A 14,372-nucleotide genomic window follows, 5' to 3' on the forward strand; every position below is an offset into this window, starting at 1 on the left:
CCATAGTGGATTCTGCTTCGATGAGTCACTCCAAAGGATGAGCATGAGAAGAGGAGGGAATGTGTCACATGAGCAGGACTTCTGTGCTTAATAGCAGTGATTCGGCTGAGATTTGAGGTTGTGGCTCACAGACGTAAAGCTATTCAGCTCTAAGTGGTTGCCAACAAAAATACATGATATTTCGCCATTCTTTTGTACTGTATTTTGTACATGTTTTTCTGTTATTTTTGGGAGAAAAAAATACATCATGCCTGAGTCTGTAAACAGGATGTGAACAGAGGCCAGAGACGCTTAAGACAGACGCAAAGAGGAGAAAATACTATAGCAGGCAGAGCAAGATCACTGTTCATGATGCTCGAAATATAGGAAGAACATAAAAAAATTAATTGGGGGTGGAGGTTTATATGAATGTATCTCTGAAGGGAACTGACTGTCTTCAGAAGTTTCGATGGAAATGGCATTTTTTTCCTTTTACCTTATTTAAAGTAGTATTTATTAGCGCAGCACTGCTTTGTTTACAGCAGCAACCAAGGAAACGCTGTAGCTGCTGTTCCATAAACGCCACCTGCTGTCAGAGAATGAATTTGCGTTCTCATTCAGCCCGTCTGCTGTTTTTGTTTCATGCAGATGTTTTATGTACCATCATTTTACAAAGATAAAGTCAGACCGCTCATGCAACGTGTGTGGTATCTTTGTTTGGATCCAGATTAAAATGCAGTGGTTGCCTCTAATTCCAAATTATCTTTGGCCAGTTTGCTTGTTATAGAGCAAATAATAAATACATTTGCTTTAAAAAAAATTGGCAACCACCCTGATTGCACACGTACATCACAGAGATGCCTATTTGACATCTGCATTTACATCTGCACCCTTTGCAAGGAGTTTGATTGACAGGCAATCTGTCCAATCATAACGCCGAATCTGCCATTTTTGTCCGACAAACAAACCAGACTGGAGAGTAGATTAATGTTGGTGGACTTGAACTTGAAAAATGGTGTTTATTGACATCTTTCTGCGGTTATTTCACTAGTAAAGAAAAGATGATTAGTCCACGTTCCACTTGAACTGAGGCACTACAGAGATCTGTCACGACACAATAAAGAGCCACAAACAGTATTTATTGTTTGAATTTCTTTAAAAAATGACAAAATTTGAAAGCAGAGACTTTGGTTTATACCAAAAGTAACCTGCTCTGTCTTGTCTGTCGGCACATTGTCAGTGACCTCGAATTGGAAGTACAATCTTGGCTGTCTTTTTCTATCAATTTTCAATAGGTTTATCTTGTCTTTCATAAAGGCCAAGGTCAGGGATCCTGATCTCAAAAAGGTTGGTGACCACGGCTCTAGAGAGTGTGATGTTGCTCTTATAAAACACTTCTGTAACTGTGTACATTTAGATCTGTTTCTCACACAAGCTTTAGATGACTTTGAATATAGAGTGTGAGTCAGTCGGTGTTATGATACTTATACTTTTATGGTGCTTTTGCATCATTTTTGAAGCTTGAACGCCTCAGTCCCCATTCACTGTAATTGTGTGTAAAAGGGCAGCATGAACATTCTTCAGAATTCCTCCTTTTGCGTTCCACAGAAAGAAAGGCATACATGTTTCATGCCATGAGGATGAATAAATGACTGGAATTTATTATTTTTTTTTTTGGAATGAAAAATAATTTCCTTTCCTATCCTTTTATATTGTTTTAAAATCAGTGTAAACCTTCCCAGAAACCTTAGCATTCAGACCTGGGACATTGTGGTTTTTACTCCAGCAGTCAAGGTCATTTGTTTTTTGGTTTTTTTTCTGTATAACTTTTCCTCCTCTACCTCGAAATGATTTGATAAGACAAGAATGGGATTTGTATTGTTGTATCAATCCTGTTTATAGCTGGAATATGCTCTGCTGTACATAAAAGAGACATTGATCCTTCAGTACAGTGCAGTGTCAGCGTTCTGCATATTTATGCAACACACAAACTGAGAGGCATGAATGTGAGGGTGTATTTCTTATACAGGTTTTTATGCCCTATGGGTTTTCTCTTTCCTGGTGTAAACAAGTGTTTTTTGCATTACTGTAGATCCCAAGCCTTGTCTGAATCATGCTGGAGAAGCGCTGAATATAGCGCTCGTGTTGAATCTGACAGGAATTATACCTCTTGTTTCACGGTGGTTCCGCATGGATGCACAGAAGGACGGCGTCAATTTAAAACGCAGCTCGGACACTACAGGTTTACTGTAGGTGGTCCACAATACATTTTAGCATAAGTGATGTCTCACTTGTGCCATGCTTTTAATGGCTTTTCTGTGGTGGAGTGAAAAAGGTCAAAGCGTCTCGTGAGGATTGCGGACACGTGGTCCAGCTGTGTGGGGTAAATGAACATGTCCTCATGCGGAAGAGCTCGCTCTCTGGCCTCGATGCTGGCCGGAACCTTTGATGCTCCATCCATCATCACAGTCTCAGATATGATGTATGAGCTGCCGCTTTAACACCTTTGCTGCAGGAAGTCGATGTGCTGTCTGATCTGCGATCCTCAAGAGGTGCACTGTGAAAAATGGCTGTGAATTTAATGGTAAAAGACTGTAAAAATGCTACAGTAAAAACCTGTTAAATGGTTAATGGTAAATTCGCCTACTATATACGGTGAAAAACTGTATTGGACATTAATTTTACGGTAGTATACCGTTTTTGGAAGTGAAAAAGACCGTATAGCTTACAGTGAATAACCGTAAATTGACATTCCCAGAATTCCCTGCGTTACATTTCAAGTTTTATTTTTTTTGTTGAAATAACTATGTTTCTTCTTAGTTTTTTCTTATCAGTTTTGTATATTAGGGTTGTGTGTTACACCTAATGTTGTTAAATTAATGTTTATTGCATTATTTCAGTTTCATGTGTGTTACCATGATGGTGTTTAGTGTTTGTGTGAATGACACTGTGCACCTTCTATATATGTTATTATTTAAAAGCTGCTTGTGATGGGCTTTGCTTCATCATGTGACTTTCTCATCACCACCTGCATTTGGTGGTTATCAGTGTATTACAAAGGTACAAAACAGATTTCAGTACTTCAATAGGTTGGTATATCAACATTATATCAGTTAATGAAATTACAGTATTTAACTGTAAATTTAAGTTAAAACCGTAAAACCTAAAACGTTGCTACCATATTTTTTACGGTAAAATTCCGGCAACCACAGCTGCCAGTTTTTTACCGTAAATTTTACGATTTTTTTTTTTACAGTGTGCGAACACAGGGTTATTTGCAATAAATTGTTAGTGTGTTATAATTAATTAGGGAAAATAATTATAAGTAACTTTTCTGTTACCTGCGATAGAATCTGAGATCTTTGGATTGCACGTAAGAAAGGAATTGTAAAGTCTGACACACAGACTAACATTCAAGGCTATAGATGAAACCAGAAACTCAGCAAAAATATCAAGCAGCACTAGAAAATGACAAATGCATAGCTAGAGGCTGGAGGTTTGGCTGGTTGGCATGACTCAGTTTGATGATTTGACTACACAAAAACACCTTTCTGTATTGAGGATTCTGAAAAAAAGGCTACAGAAGCAGTGAAGCACTGAAATTATAAAAACATATTTCAGTTAATTATGTAAATCCTATGATTTGTTTAATTTAGAACTTTATATCAAATGTAATAAGCCAAAATTGTAAACCAAATCTTGTGTAAATCATATCTTGCATAGCTTCATAGGGTCTGAAGACACTTAACATTGACTGACACCATCAGATGAGAACAAACACTTGACCTGAATTAAGCTGGATGATGGTACTGTTGTCTTAGTGCTGCTTTATAGCTGAATCACATCCTGCAACATCAACACTAGTATTGAATTGAATCAACATTAAAGGGATAGTTCACCCAAAAATGAAAATTCTGCCATTAATTACTCACCTTCATAGTGGTTCCAAACCTGTAAGACCTTTGTTCATTTTCGGAACACAATTTAAGATATTTTTGATGCATTCCGTGAGCTCTCTGACCCTCCCATAGACAGCAAGGATCCTAACACGATCAAGGTCCAGAAACGTAGCAAGGAGATCGTTAAAATAATCCATGTGACATCAGTGGTTCAACCGTAACTTTACGAAACTATGAGAATACTTTTTTATGCGCAAAGAAAACAAAAATAACGACTTTATTCAACAATTCATCTCACATCTTTCACATACATAAACAACGTATGCAACGTATGTACGCGGATACGTTGTTTATGTTCAGATCAAAGCGTAAACAACGTAAACAGCGTATCCGCGTACGGTGCTGCTGACACATAACAGCATACGTTGTTTACGTATGTGATACTCTCCAAAATAGCGCTATAGGGTGACGCGGAAGAGACGAATTGTTGAATAAAATCGTTATTTTAGTTTTCTTTGCACACAAAAAGTATTCTCATAGTTTCGTAAAGCTACGGTTGAACCACTGATGTCACATGGATTATTTTAACAATCTCCTTGCTACGTCTTCATCGTGTAAGGATCCTTGCTGTCTATGGGAGGGTCAGAGAGCTGCTTTACAGCGAAATTGTAACTTTCTCCATAGTTGCGTTTCAATCATTGATTCTGGTATTTGCTTGTTTATCACTGTGAAGCTGCTTTGAACCAATCTGTATTATATAAAGCGCTACAGAAATAAATGTGACTTAACTAAAAAATAAACAAAAGACAGAAAGAGCATGGATATTCATGCAGACATATTGTGGAAATAATAAAAAGCATATCTGTGTATTTTTATTAATGCCAGAAAACCTTTTGCAAAGCACAGTTTACATAGAGGAAACATCACCCACAGGAATATAACCAGATGTTCCTCCACCAGTATAGACAACACCATTCAAATGACAAATGCAATTTTACTGAACAATTCAGATGCTTTACCAAAAACAAGAGCTTCACATTTCTGCTTTTAAAGCCTCCAGAATGAAAAAAAAAAATATTGTATGTGATAATCTACATTACGCCACATGCACGTTTGATAGACCTGGAACAATCCTTTAAATCTAAGCACAACAAACACGGAGAGGCAGGAGGAGGACGTTGAAAGCATTGTGTAAATAAATGATTTAACATTTCAGCTCATGCATTTCTGGCTCCAGTACAGAAGAAAGAAAAAAGAGAGGGTATCAGGCTAACATGTTCACTTCTTTGCTCATACAGCCTTAGGAAAGCTCGTCTGAACAGAAGCTGAAATATGTGCTCGTCTTAGCAGCTGTGACCCACTTAATTCATACATCCCACAGTCGACGTCAGGAAAGAGGAAAACAGTGGCAGCTGTAAAACTATTCCTCTGAGAGACTCGTGATTCATGTTAGCCCGTAGCAGTTCCTATAACTCTAATGCTATGTGGTGCTTTACGTTTCTTTGGCTCTCAGTCACTCTGATGTGATGAGTGTAGTTGGCCGAAAGGCTTTAAATAAGGGTGGACTGAGCTCTAGTGCTGGGTGTCAAAGGTGAGCTGTTTCTCCATTTGTCTTCAATCTCAAATTAGGGCCAGAAATGAATTAGAGTTGGAGTTGGAGTTTTGTATTGTGGTTGCAGCACACAAACATTCTTGTATGTTTGCACAGAGTCTTAAATGTAACACAGTGACAGCAATTCTGTCACGATTCTGGAGACACACATTTTCACAAATCCTGCTAGGTTTGCATAAAATTTCATAAATTGATTTATTTTTTTTTAAAAATCAGCATGATTAACTACATAGTTTCAGTGTCATCACATTTATTTAAAGGTGGGGTAAGCGATTTTCCAAAAACGCTTTAGAAAACTGATTCGGGCCGACTAGCAAAACAAACTTGTAGCCAATCAGCAGTAAGGGGCGTGTCTACTCATGATGTGGAGGAGAGAGCGTTCAGTCCGAGCCGAGCGACAGAAAGATAGAGATGGCGGATAAAAAACAAAAGAGGAAAACGTCTGCGGAACAAAAGAAGGCTTAAGGCAAGAAGTAGGACCCGTGTAAATATTGGATCAGCTTTCCAGCACTGGAGAGAACTCAAGGAGCGGAGGTGATTTCAAATGTCAACATTGGCTACCAGAAATCACTTACCCCACCTTTAACACATTTAATTTTATTTGCTTGTTAATTTGACAGTAACATTCCATCACCCAAGCCTAATCTTTGCTATAATTTCTATATGTATATAATATATAATTTATGCTCATTTAAATATACATTAAAATGTATTTTTGTTCTGTAACTTTTTTTAATGTTTGTGAAAGAAGTCTCTTCTGCTCACCAAGGCTGCATTTACTTGATCAAAAAATACAGTAAAACAGTAATATTGTGAAAATATTATTACAATTTTAAATAGCTGTTTTCTATGTGAACATGTTAAAATGTAATGTATTCCTGTGATTAAAGCTGAATTTTCAGCATCATTACTCCAGTCTTTAGTGTCACGTGATCCCTCAGAAATCATTCTGAAAACTTTTTTTTTTTTTTTTTAATCAGTGTCCATTTTCCTTTCAGCAGAGTTCTGGCTCTAATCAAACACACATGAACCAGCTAATCAAGGTTTCATGATCACTCGACACTTCCAAGCCATTTTTTCCCCCTGTGCATTGCAATGATGTAACTCGCTGCTTAACCACCATAGAACGATGCATCAATAAAGAAATGAACTAGCTAGTCACAGCTGTTTCCAAAACCGTCTCTTAGATGCTGCTGTGATGAACATGGCATCTGAGGACTAATTCACTATTTTCCCCCCAGTTTTGCTTTATTCAATGTTTGATTCATTGCATGTTCCCTCTTCCGTCATACTCTGGGGTTCCCTTATGCACTGATGCACATGCTAAACTCAGGAGCATGATTAGACCCCTCTATCTAAATTGATTTACCTGTGTTTGGCTCATTCTTGTTGCTATTGAGCAGGAATCCGGATCATTCTGCCACTATGACACGAGATTGAGCAGGTGAGTTTTGAGATATACATGTATTTGATTTTGTACCAATAATTACATTTTGCATCCAAGCTAAACAGCTCAACAGCAACTCACTACATTTCCTTCCACTGTTTTTCCCCCCTTCCACATGGCGTCTAGCAAACAGGTATGATTTTGTCTTTCTCTGTGAAAACACTCCCAGAGAGGATGAACCTGTGAAGTGCTGAACAGATTGTTGATGTCCTGGCAGTTTCTCCTGTTTCAGCCAAAGAGCTCTTAAAGTCTTTCAGTGTTTTAGCTTCTCTGACGATTACCCTTTTTCTCCAGCCGCGCAATTTGGGAGGAGGGTCAGATCGCTGTGTGCTCCCTGTTGGGTCTTGTCTTTTTCATTTTGTTTCAGTGCTCTACACTGAACTCCTAGGAAGGTTTCAAGCCTTTTTGTAAACTTCTCCAGCAATTCAGTTATTTGACAAACCTCACAAAGTTAGCGATACTATATGTTACATTTCTCAAATGCACTCGTAATTTGTAGTTTTGTAAGTACGAATCAGAGTCATGCTGATATTCAGTAGAGCAACACTCTTGACTGTGTGATATTGCTGAAATATAGAGTGTGTGTGTGTAACCTATCATCAACACTATATGTCATTAGTAAGCACTAAGTCAGGTATGTGCTGTATGTGGTGACTCTGTGAAATTATAATAGCTAGAAGTCCCAAAGATGAGGTAATATTAGCTGGGCTTTGCCTTTAAATAGCACTTCCGGTCTTGCCAGTAACCCAAATGCTAAGTCACTCAAGCAAGACTTAAAGCTAGAAAAATTATGACCACAGCTGAGGCCAAGTTGCCTTGACAACACCTGTGACTAAGAAATATCTTACTTGGCTCTCAGCAAGACAAGTTTTTTTTTTTTTGTGATCCTTTAGCCATGCAGGAACAATACAGTATATATAAATTACGATGGATTTGTGTTGTGTTGAAGGGAGTCACAGTTCTAGTGCATTACATACACATATTTTGTGCAGTAAAGCATTTCCTTGTGTGCATATGTGTGACCATCGCTTAACGAGAATACCTAGATTTCTATGTGATGTTAAAAGGACACACAAGCTGCTCTTGTGAATATATTCATTTAGCAGACAAATAGTGAACGAGACGGATGCTGGATGTCTCTTATGCAGAAGAATTTTTTGGGACGTATGGAGAATGAAAGATAATGGATTATATTTCAAGAATGAGGTTTTATAAACAGTGATTACATTCCAATTTTAATTATACGGTCTAAAATCCCAGAATGCTTCAGTCTGTAATCTCCTGGGAGTGACAGCTGAGACGGTGGATGAGATTAGAAGCGTCACAACCTTGACACGCGTCACAGGGACAATTTTACTGAAAATACACTCTGAAGAAATTAAGAACGAAATGAATGAGAGACTTTCAGAGTGCTTTTCCCGCTGTGTGTGTGTGTGTGTGTGTGTGTGTGTGTGTGATCCTAAACCCTGTGAATTTGTGAGTCACGGTTCCTCTGGAATAGTGTTTTTCATTTCATGAGTAAATGGTTGTCTTTACTTGAAGAGACTTTAACATTTATGTTGCTATCAAGCTGAATAAATCTGTCTCTGTTATCCTAGACAGTATAAAGCCTTATATATAGTGTATGTATAATATTACCTTCTTTAATAAAATAGAACAAAATAAAATAAAGTTTCTTGTTACGACCCATGTTGGGTCAAAAGCTTTATCTTTTTTTTTGCGGTTTTCATAGAGTAACTCTAAAACAGGCACTTCTCAAACTATATATATAAGGTAGATTTTTTTTATACGTTTACTGAATCTGACATTTCTTAGCTTGTGCTTTCTCTTTTTCTGCCTCCAGCATACAAGACACAGCGTTTGAAAGTCTTGACAAAGCACTTTGTCTACAGTGACTCCATGCACATGCAGAAACACAAGAGGACAGTTCTTCAACACACACACACACACACACACACACACACACTCATGCTGTAATTCAGGAACAGTGTTTTCACAAGGAATTGGGTTAGAATATCAACAGAGAGAGGAGACACATCAGAAGACCTGCAAGCCTTCGGAGAAATGCAAAAAGGCTTGCAGGACTGTGGAGCACTATTTTATGTGTGTGTGTGTGTGTGTGTTATAATAGTGGTCCACAGAAAGCTGAAGTGATGTACACACAGTACCTGCTGTGCTTCAAGCATGGAGTTATTTGACTGGATTCCTACTACTAGATTCTATTTGTGACTCTATTTGTGTTTTGATGTTTTCTCATTCCATATATATATTTCACATAGTCTGTAGTTGTTCTATTTTGGTCAAGAATTATGTGATATGATATATAATAAAATATCCAGAGCTACTTTAATGCCTGGATTGGAAACAGACTGATTTGAATATTTCCTTGTAGATATTTTCTAGGCATGATGCAATAGCATTTTCTACTCTTGCATTTCATTTTATCATTAATATGTTCACTTTCTTTTATATATATATATATATATATATATAATTTTACATCCCAGAGCATGCAATATGTAAAGTGAATGCAATCTTAAATCAAGTATGCATTTCTTAAAGCTCAATATGTAAAGTCCAAGGGAGAACTTCACAAAAAGCGCTTGAATATTTCATTAGAGAAACTATGGATGGCATCGTTAAAAAATAGAGATAGAGAGGGAAATAAAAGAAAGGGAAAAAAAAAAAACCCATAACAACTAAGAAGCTGTAACTTAGCAACTGCTTTCAGGCTTTATAATCAGAGGATTGTGTAGGATGAACTTAAAAATATTCTAAATAGTAGTCTTGTTTCTTAATGTTATTCCTGTTAATTAATTTATGATAACTGAATAACAATATGCTGTTTTTGTTTGGTCTTTTTCATTTGCTCAGTCCATAACCACACAACAGAATAAATCTGCTGTTAACCGACTGCAAAATTTAAAGAACACTTTGACCAAATTTCTAAGAGCTCTCTTCAAAATACAGTTACATAATAGAGTTGAACATCTCTTAAAGCCCAACACAGGCACTTCACAATACCTGCCTGGGAAAGCTGTTGAACCATGTGACTTCATGCAGATTATTCTGATGCCTACAATAGCATCATGTTGGTTTACTGAACTAGTGCTATAATTACCACACCGTACAAGACTGGCATGATAGTGCTTAAATGCAATGTATGTACAGTAGCAGCATTTAAGACAGAGATTGTGTCAGTCAAGCCCTTTATGAATCATTCATCTCCAAAGCATCTGTGTTCAGCTCTCTGCAGCCTAATCCAGCTGCAGCTCCAGCTTTCCGTAAGACTAAAAGTAATTAAGGGGCGCAGCTATAGGGAAGCGATTCATGGTACAAAGAGCAGCCAGACTGAGTGTACAGAGCGTCCTGAAGACTCTGCGAGTTTACGCAGGTTGGAGAAGACAACAGTATTGCAGGGAGAGACGCGTTCAACACTTGCTGGAGCAGCGGCAGACAATCTGTCACATAACAACAGTAATGCTTTAAGTGACTTCCTATGACAGCTGTGTTCTGGTACTTGCAAAAAGTCTGCAGGAACTGAAATCAATGACAGCGTGAGCGGGAGAGTAGGATACAGACTGCTATAGGAAATCTATTCAGTGCTGTTTGCAGATTTTGTCCAGCACTTTCTGCACACTGACTGAGGTCTGGCTAAATAACAGTGAAAATCCATGCAATTTTATATTCATATAAAAAGCCTGTGCTTTATGAATAGTTGTGGTAATGTGTGTAGGGAGGAAATGAAGACCCACGTCCCTGCTAGAGAGAGAGAGAGAGAATTTTGAATTTTAACAATCCTTTATTACAAATATAAATCACAACACAATTAAATGACAATGTCCCTTTATAAAGAAAACAAACCCAACTCACAAATGTGTAAAAACCAAATCACCTTCAAAAACAGAACACGAAGCCTCTTTGTAACACCAAATATCTTCAAAAGAAACAAGATCATCCATATGTTTGTAGTAATTAAAATCAATCAGTAGTCTTGCTTGCACCATGTTTAAAAACAATGCAACTACATTCTGTTCCACGTCTTCTTTCTACTTGCATAGGTAGCCAGTTTTGCTTGGCCTAAAACCAAATTCAGCTATTGACAAATAAATCTTTTCTTCATTACATACTTAAAACCAAAAATAAATGGCACCATAGAAAAAGATTCATTACAACTCCTAAAAATGCTATCTAAAAACAAAAATAAAGGTTCCATTCTAGCACAATTCGCGAATGCATGAAAAATAGTTTCTCTCTCAGTGCAAAAAGGAGGGAGAGAGAGAGATGCTCATAGACGGACGGTGACGCCAGCGTTTGATGCAAGAGTGAAAGACGGTAGGCGGACCGTTCAGATAGGACTGTTCGGGATACTGACTGCCACTTCACTTCACCTTGGCAAGAGCCACCACACCGGCCCCAAGCAGTAAAGTCAAGGTAAGTGCTGATCAAGACTAACTGGACTCTTTATGTAACCACATAAAAGCGATGGAATTAGCTCATGAGTGTTGATATGCATGGGTATGAAGTGCGTGAATTTATTTCTTTATTAAGATTTTTGTAAATTGATAGTATATAATTTACATTTAAGCAAAACACAGAAAAAATGGAAGTCAAACTGGCTTTTAATGCATTCATATGATTGTTCCGTCTATTAAGGCATCGAATGCACATGCAACTGTATTTCAGGTACATGTTTTCCAAATCAGATCTATATATATATTGCCATGTATGCAGTGTTTAAAAATGATACATTTACATAGGGTGTTTACATATTAGAAAGTAGACTGAACCACAAGAAATGCAATCATAGATTAAAAAACAACCACGAGTGAATTTCAAATAGTGATCGTAAATGCTAAACACACACCGTTAGAAATAAATGTGGCACTGCTAAATTTGAGTCTGGTGCGTTTATCAGAGTCAGTGTGCAAACATTTAATTAGCTAACAATTAAGTTCGTCTCTACTTCTTCCCAGAGCGAGATGAGAAGCGACACGTAAAGGCTCGTTTGACAAGAGTTCGTCGGAAATCCCAGCAGTGACGCCCAGCTGAGTAAAACACAAAACCGCGCTGCGGGGCAGAATATCTGCTTTGAATGAATGGCGCCTTTCATCAGCATCTCCACAAGCGGCTCGTCGTCAGGGATGCGGGACTCGCGAACAGCGGAGGATCAGCGCGCCTGAAGCGGGAATCACAGAGAGCTGTCCAGGGTCCTGAAGACGCGCCGCGCCATGGGTATACGCCACTTTCTGCTGCTGCTCATTTATCTGGACCCTCTCAACGTGTTTGGCACACTGACTGCCAAACGAGCCAAACCTGCTCCCAAAAGGACTCAGAAGCCGAAGGAACTGAATTGCACCACCGTCGCACCATCCGCGTCCACGCAGCGGATCACGCAGGTCCGTCCGGCGCTCACGCACGATACCTGCCTGGGCTACTACGACGTGAGCGGCCAGTTCGACAAGGAGTTCGAGTGCAACAACACCGACCATCGCTACTGCTGCGGCTCGTGTTACTTGCGATTCTGTTGCCAGTTTAAAGGCAACCGGTTGGACCAGAGAACATGCAAGAACTACCACAAGCCTGACTGGGTGAAAACTGTGCCCCCGTCTCCTGTTCCAACAGGTGACACTTACGATCCGAGCATGGACCAAACAAGCACCGCGGTCTACATCACCTGCGGTGTCATTGCTTTTATCATAGTCCTTGGGGTTTCCACTAAAGTCGCGTATGACAAAGCAACGCAGCCACCTCAGGAAATGAACATTCACAGGTGAGCGCCTCGCATTCATTCTCCTACAACTCTAGGCTTCTAAACTCTTCCTAACGAGATCAAATTCTCATTTGCATATTATTAGAGCTTCGGAGTGATTGATAACGTTGCAAGTGGACTGGATAGAAGAGCTCTCACCATCTGTAGTATCTGCAGCTCTTTTGTTTCTCCATATGGAATATCACACATGCTAACAGGGCTGTGATCAAAATTCCAAGCAGAGTTTTAATATGCGCCGATAGCGCTATAGAGCCAAGCACACACCCTTTATTTCTGTGTTTGGGTGAGAGGGTTTATGCTTCATTACAGACGCTTCAATTTTCCCCTTCATTTGGTGGGCACAACAAGCACAGATTCATCACAGTGTCTCTGCCTGTCTGGACACAGAACCACACACCGTTCACGCACGACACGACAATCGCTCCGTGTTCATTGGCCAGTTGGTTTATTAAGCTGGATTGGCAGCTCTGAGGCTGAGGGCTTCAGAACATTTTAATTGTGCTGTGAGAAAACAGTTCCCTCAATCACCAATTTGGGATTTGGTTATGTTATATGCAGATGTGCAATCAATTTCCATAGGGAAAGAAAAAAAAACAGAAAAATGTCAAAAAATAGAATTGCTGCAGTTCTTCCTGCAGCCTATATGAATGTGTCTGAGCTTCACGCTCAAATCCTCTGGTATGGACTGCAAACTGTCTGCCCTTTTCCATTTTACATGAACAGGTGAATGTATAAAATATCCTTTAGTCAGACGTCTTGCTCTAGTGGTAGAAATAATGTCTGCTAGGGCATTAAACTGGCCTGTATTATATAGTCTGCGCACAAATAAACACCAAGAAGCAAACAAACAAACTGAGAATGCATGTAATAGGAAAGAGTGCTGTTGACTCTTCTGTCAGTTCAGCTACTGCAGGGTAACAAAAGCAAAAATAATTCAGTTTCTCTGCTAACAGTAAACATTTACAGAGCTAACAGTGACTTTCATAATGCAGCTCTGAATTCACATCCTCTGGGCTTCCTATATATACCAGGTGCAACTCTGAGAATATTGAAATGTGGCTCACTGGTGATTAAACATTTATCTATAGATGTTCTTTCTTTATTTCTGTACAAATCCAATGGAATTAGAGTAGAGAGTAGCTGGAGGTGATCTTTCACCCAAACATTGGAAAGGTGTTGTTGTTGACTTCATATCGTATAGTTCTCCATTTTTCTCCACAGAGCCCTAGCAGATATACTTAGACAACAAGGACCCATTCCTATATCTCAATACGACTGTGGGAACTTTGCGGCGATGAACAGCTCATCCAAAGATAACACTCCGCAGCGCGCGAGCTCCAAAAACCACTACACCCCAGTCCACAGCTCCAAATCCAATCACGGTAAGCGGCCTGATGCTGTTTAAACGAATGAGTTACTTTCATGAAATATATGACTGATTACGTGAGCTCTGTTCCAAATTCTGTTCCTTTTAATGCATTCAAACCATCATAGGACCTCATAAGTGACCAATGGGGAACAATCTTCATAGGCAGAAACTACACATGCCACAACTGATTGGTGTTAACATCTTTCTAAGCTAACAGCATTATAACTCATAAAACACATAGCATGAACAAAATATTGGATAAAAAAGTTTTCAATTACAGTTTTTAATAGATA

The 14,372-nt window shown here is 38.8% G+C and overlaps 1 protein-coding gene across 5 annotated transcripts in view; it reads left to right on the forward strand.

Moving 5' to 3' along the window:
- The first annotated feature begins 11,276 nt into the window (after positions 1-11,276).
- The window catches only part of LOC107719625 (protein shisa-6 homolog), a 54,253-nt gene continuing 51,157 nt past the window's right edge, over positions 11,277-14,372 (forward strand). For all 5 annotated transcript variants that reach the window (XM_016527106.1, XM_016527115.1, XM_016527123.1 and 2 more), the window contains exons 1-3: positions 11,277-11,371; positions 11,914-12,710; positions 13,932-14,092. In XM_016527106.1, coding sequence (XP_016382592.1) covers positions 12,169-12,710; positions 13,932-14,092 — 703 coding nt within the window. In that variant the 5' untranslated portion in view covers positions 11,277-11,371; positions 11,914-12,168. The remainder of the gene's footprint in view (positions 11,372-11,913; positions 12,711-13,931; positions 14,093-14,372) is intronic.

This window comes from Sinocyclocheilus rhinocerous, unplaced genomic scaffold (genome assembly GCF_001515625.1).
Source record: "Sinocyclocheilus rhinocerous isolate Xijiao unplaced genomic scaffold, SAMN03320098_v1.1 scaffold792, whole genome shotgun sequence".
NCBI lineage: Eukaryota > Metazoa > Chordata > Actinopteri > Cypriniformes > Cyprinidae > Sinocyclocheilus > Sinocyclocheilus rhinocerous.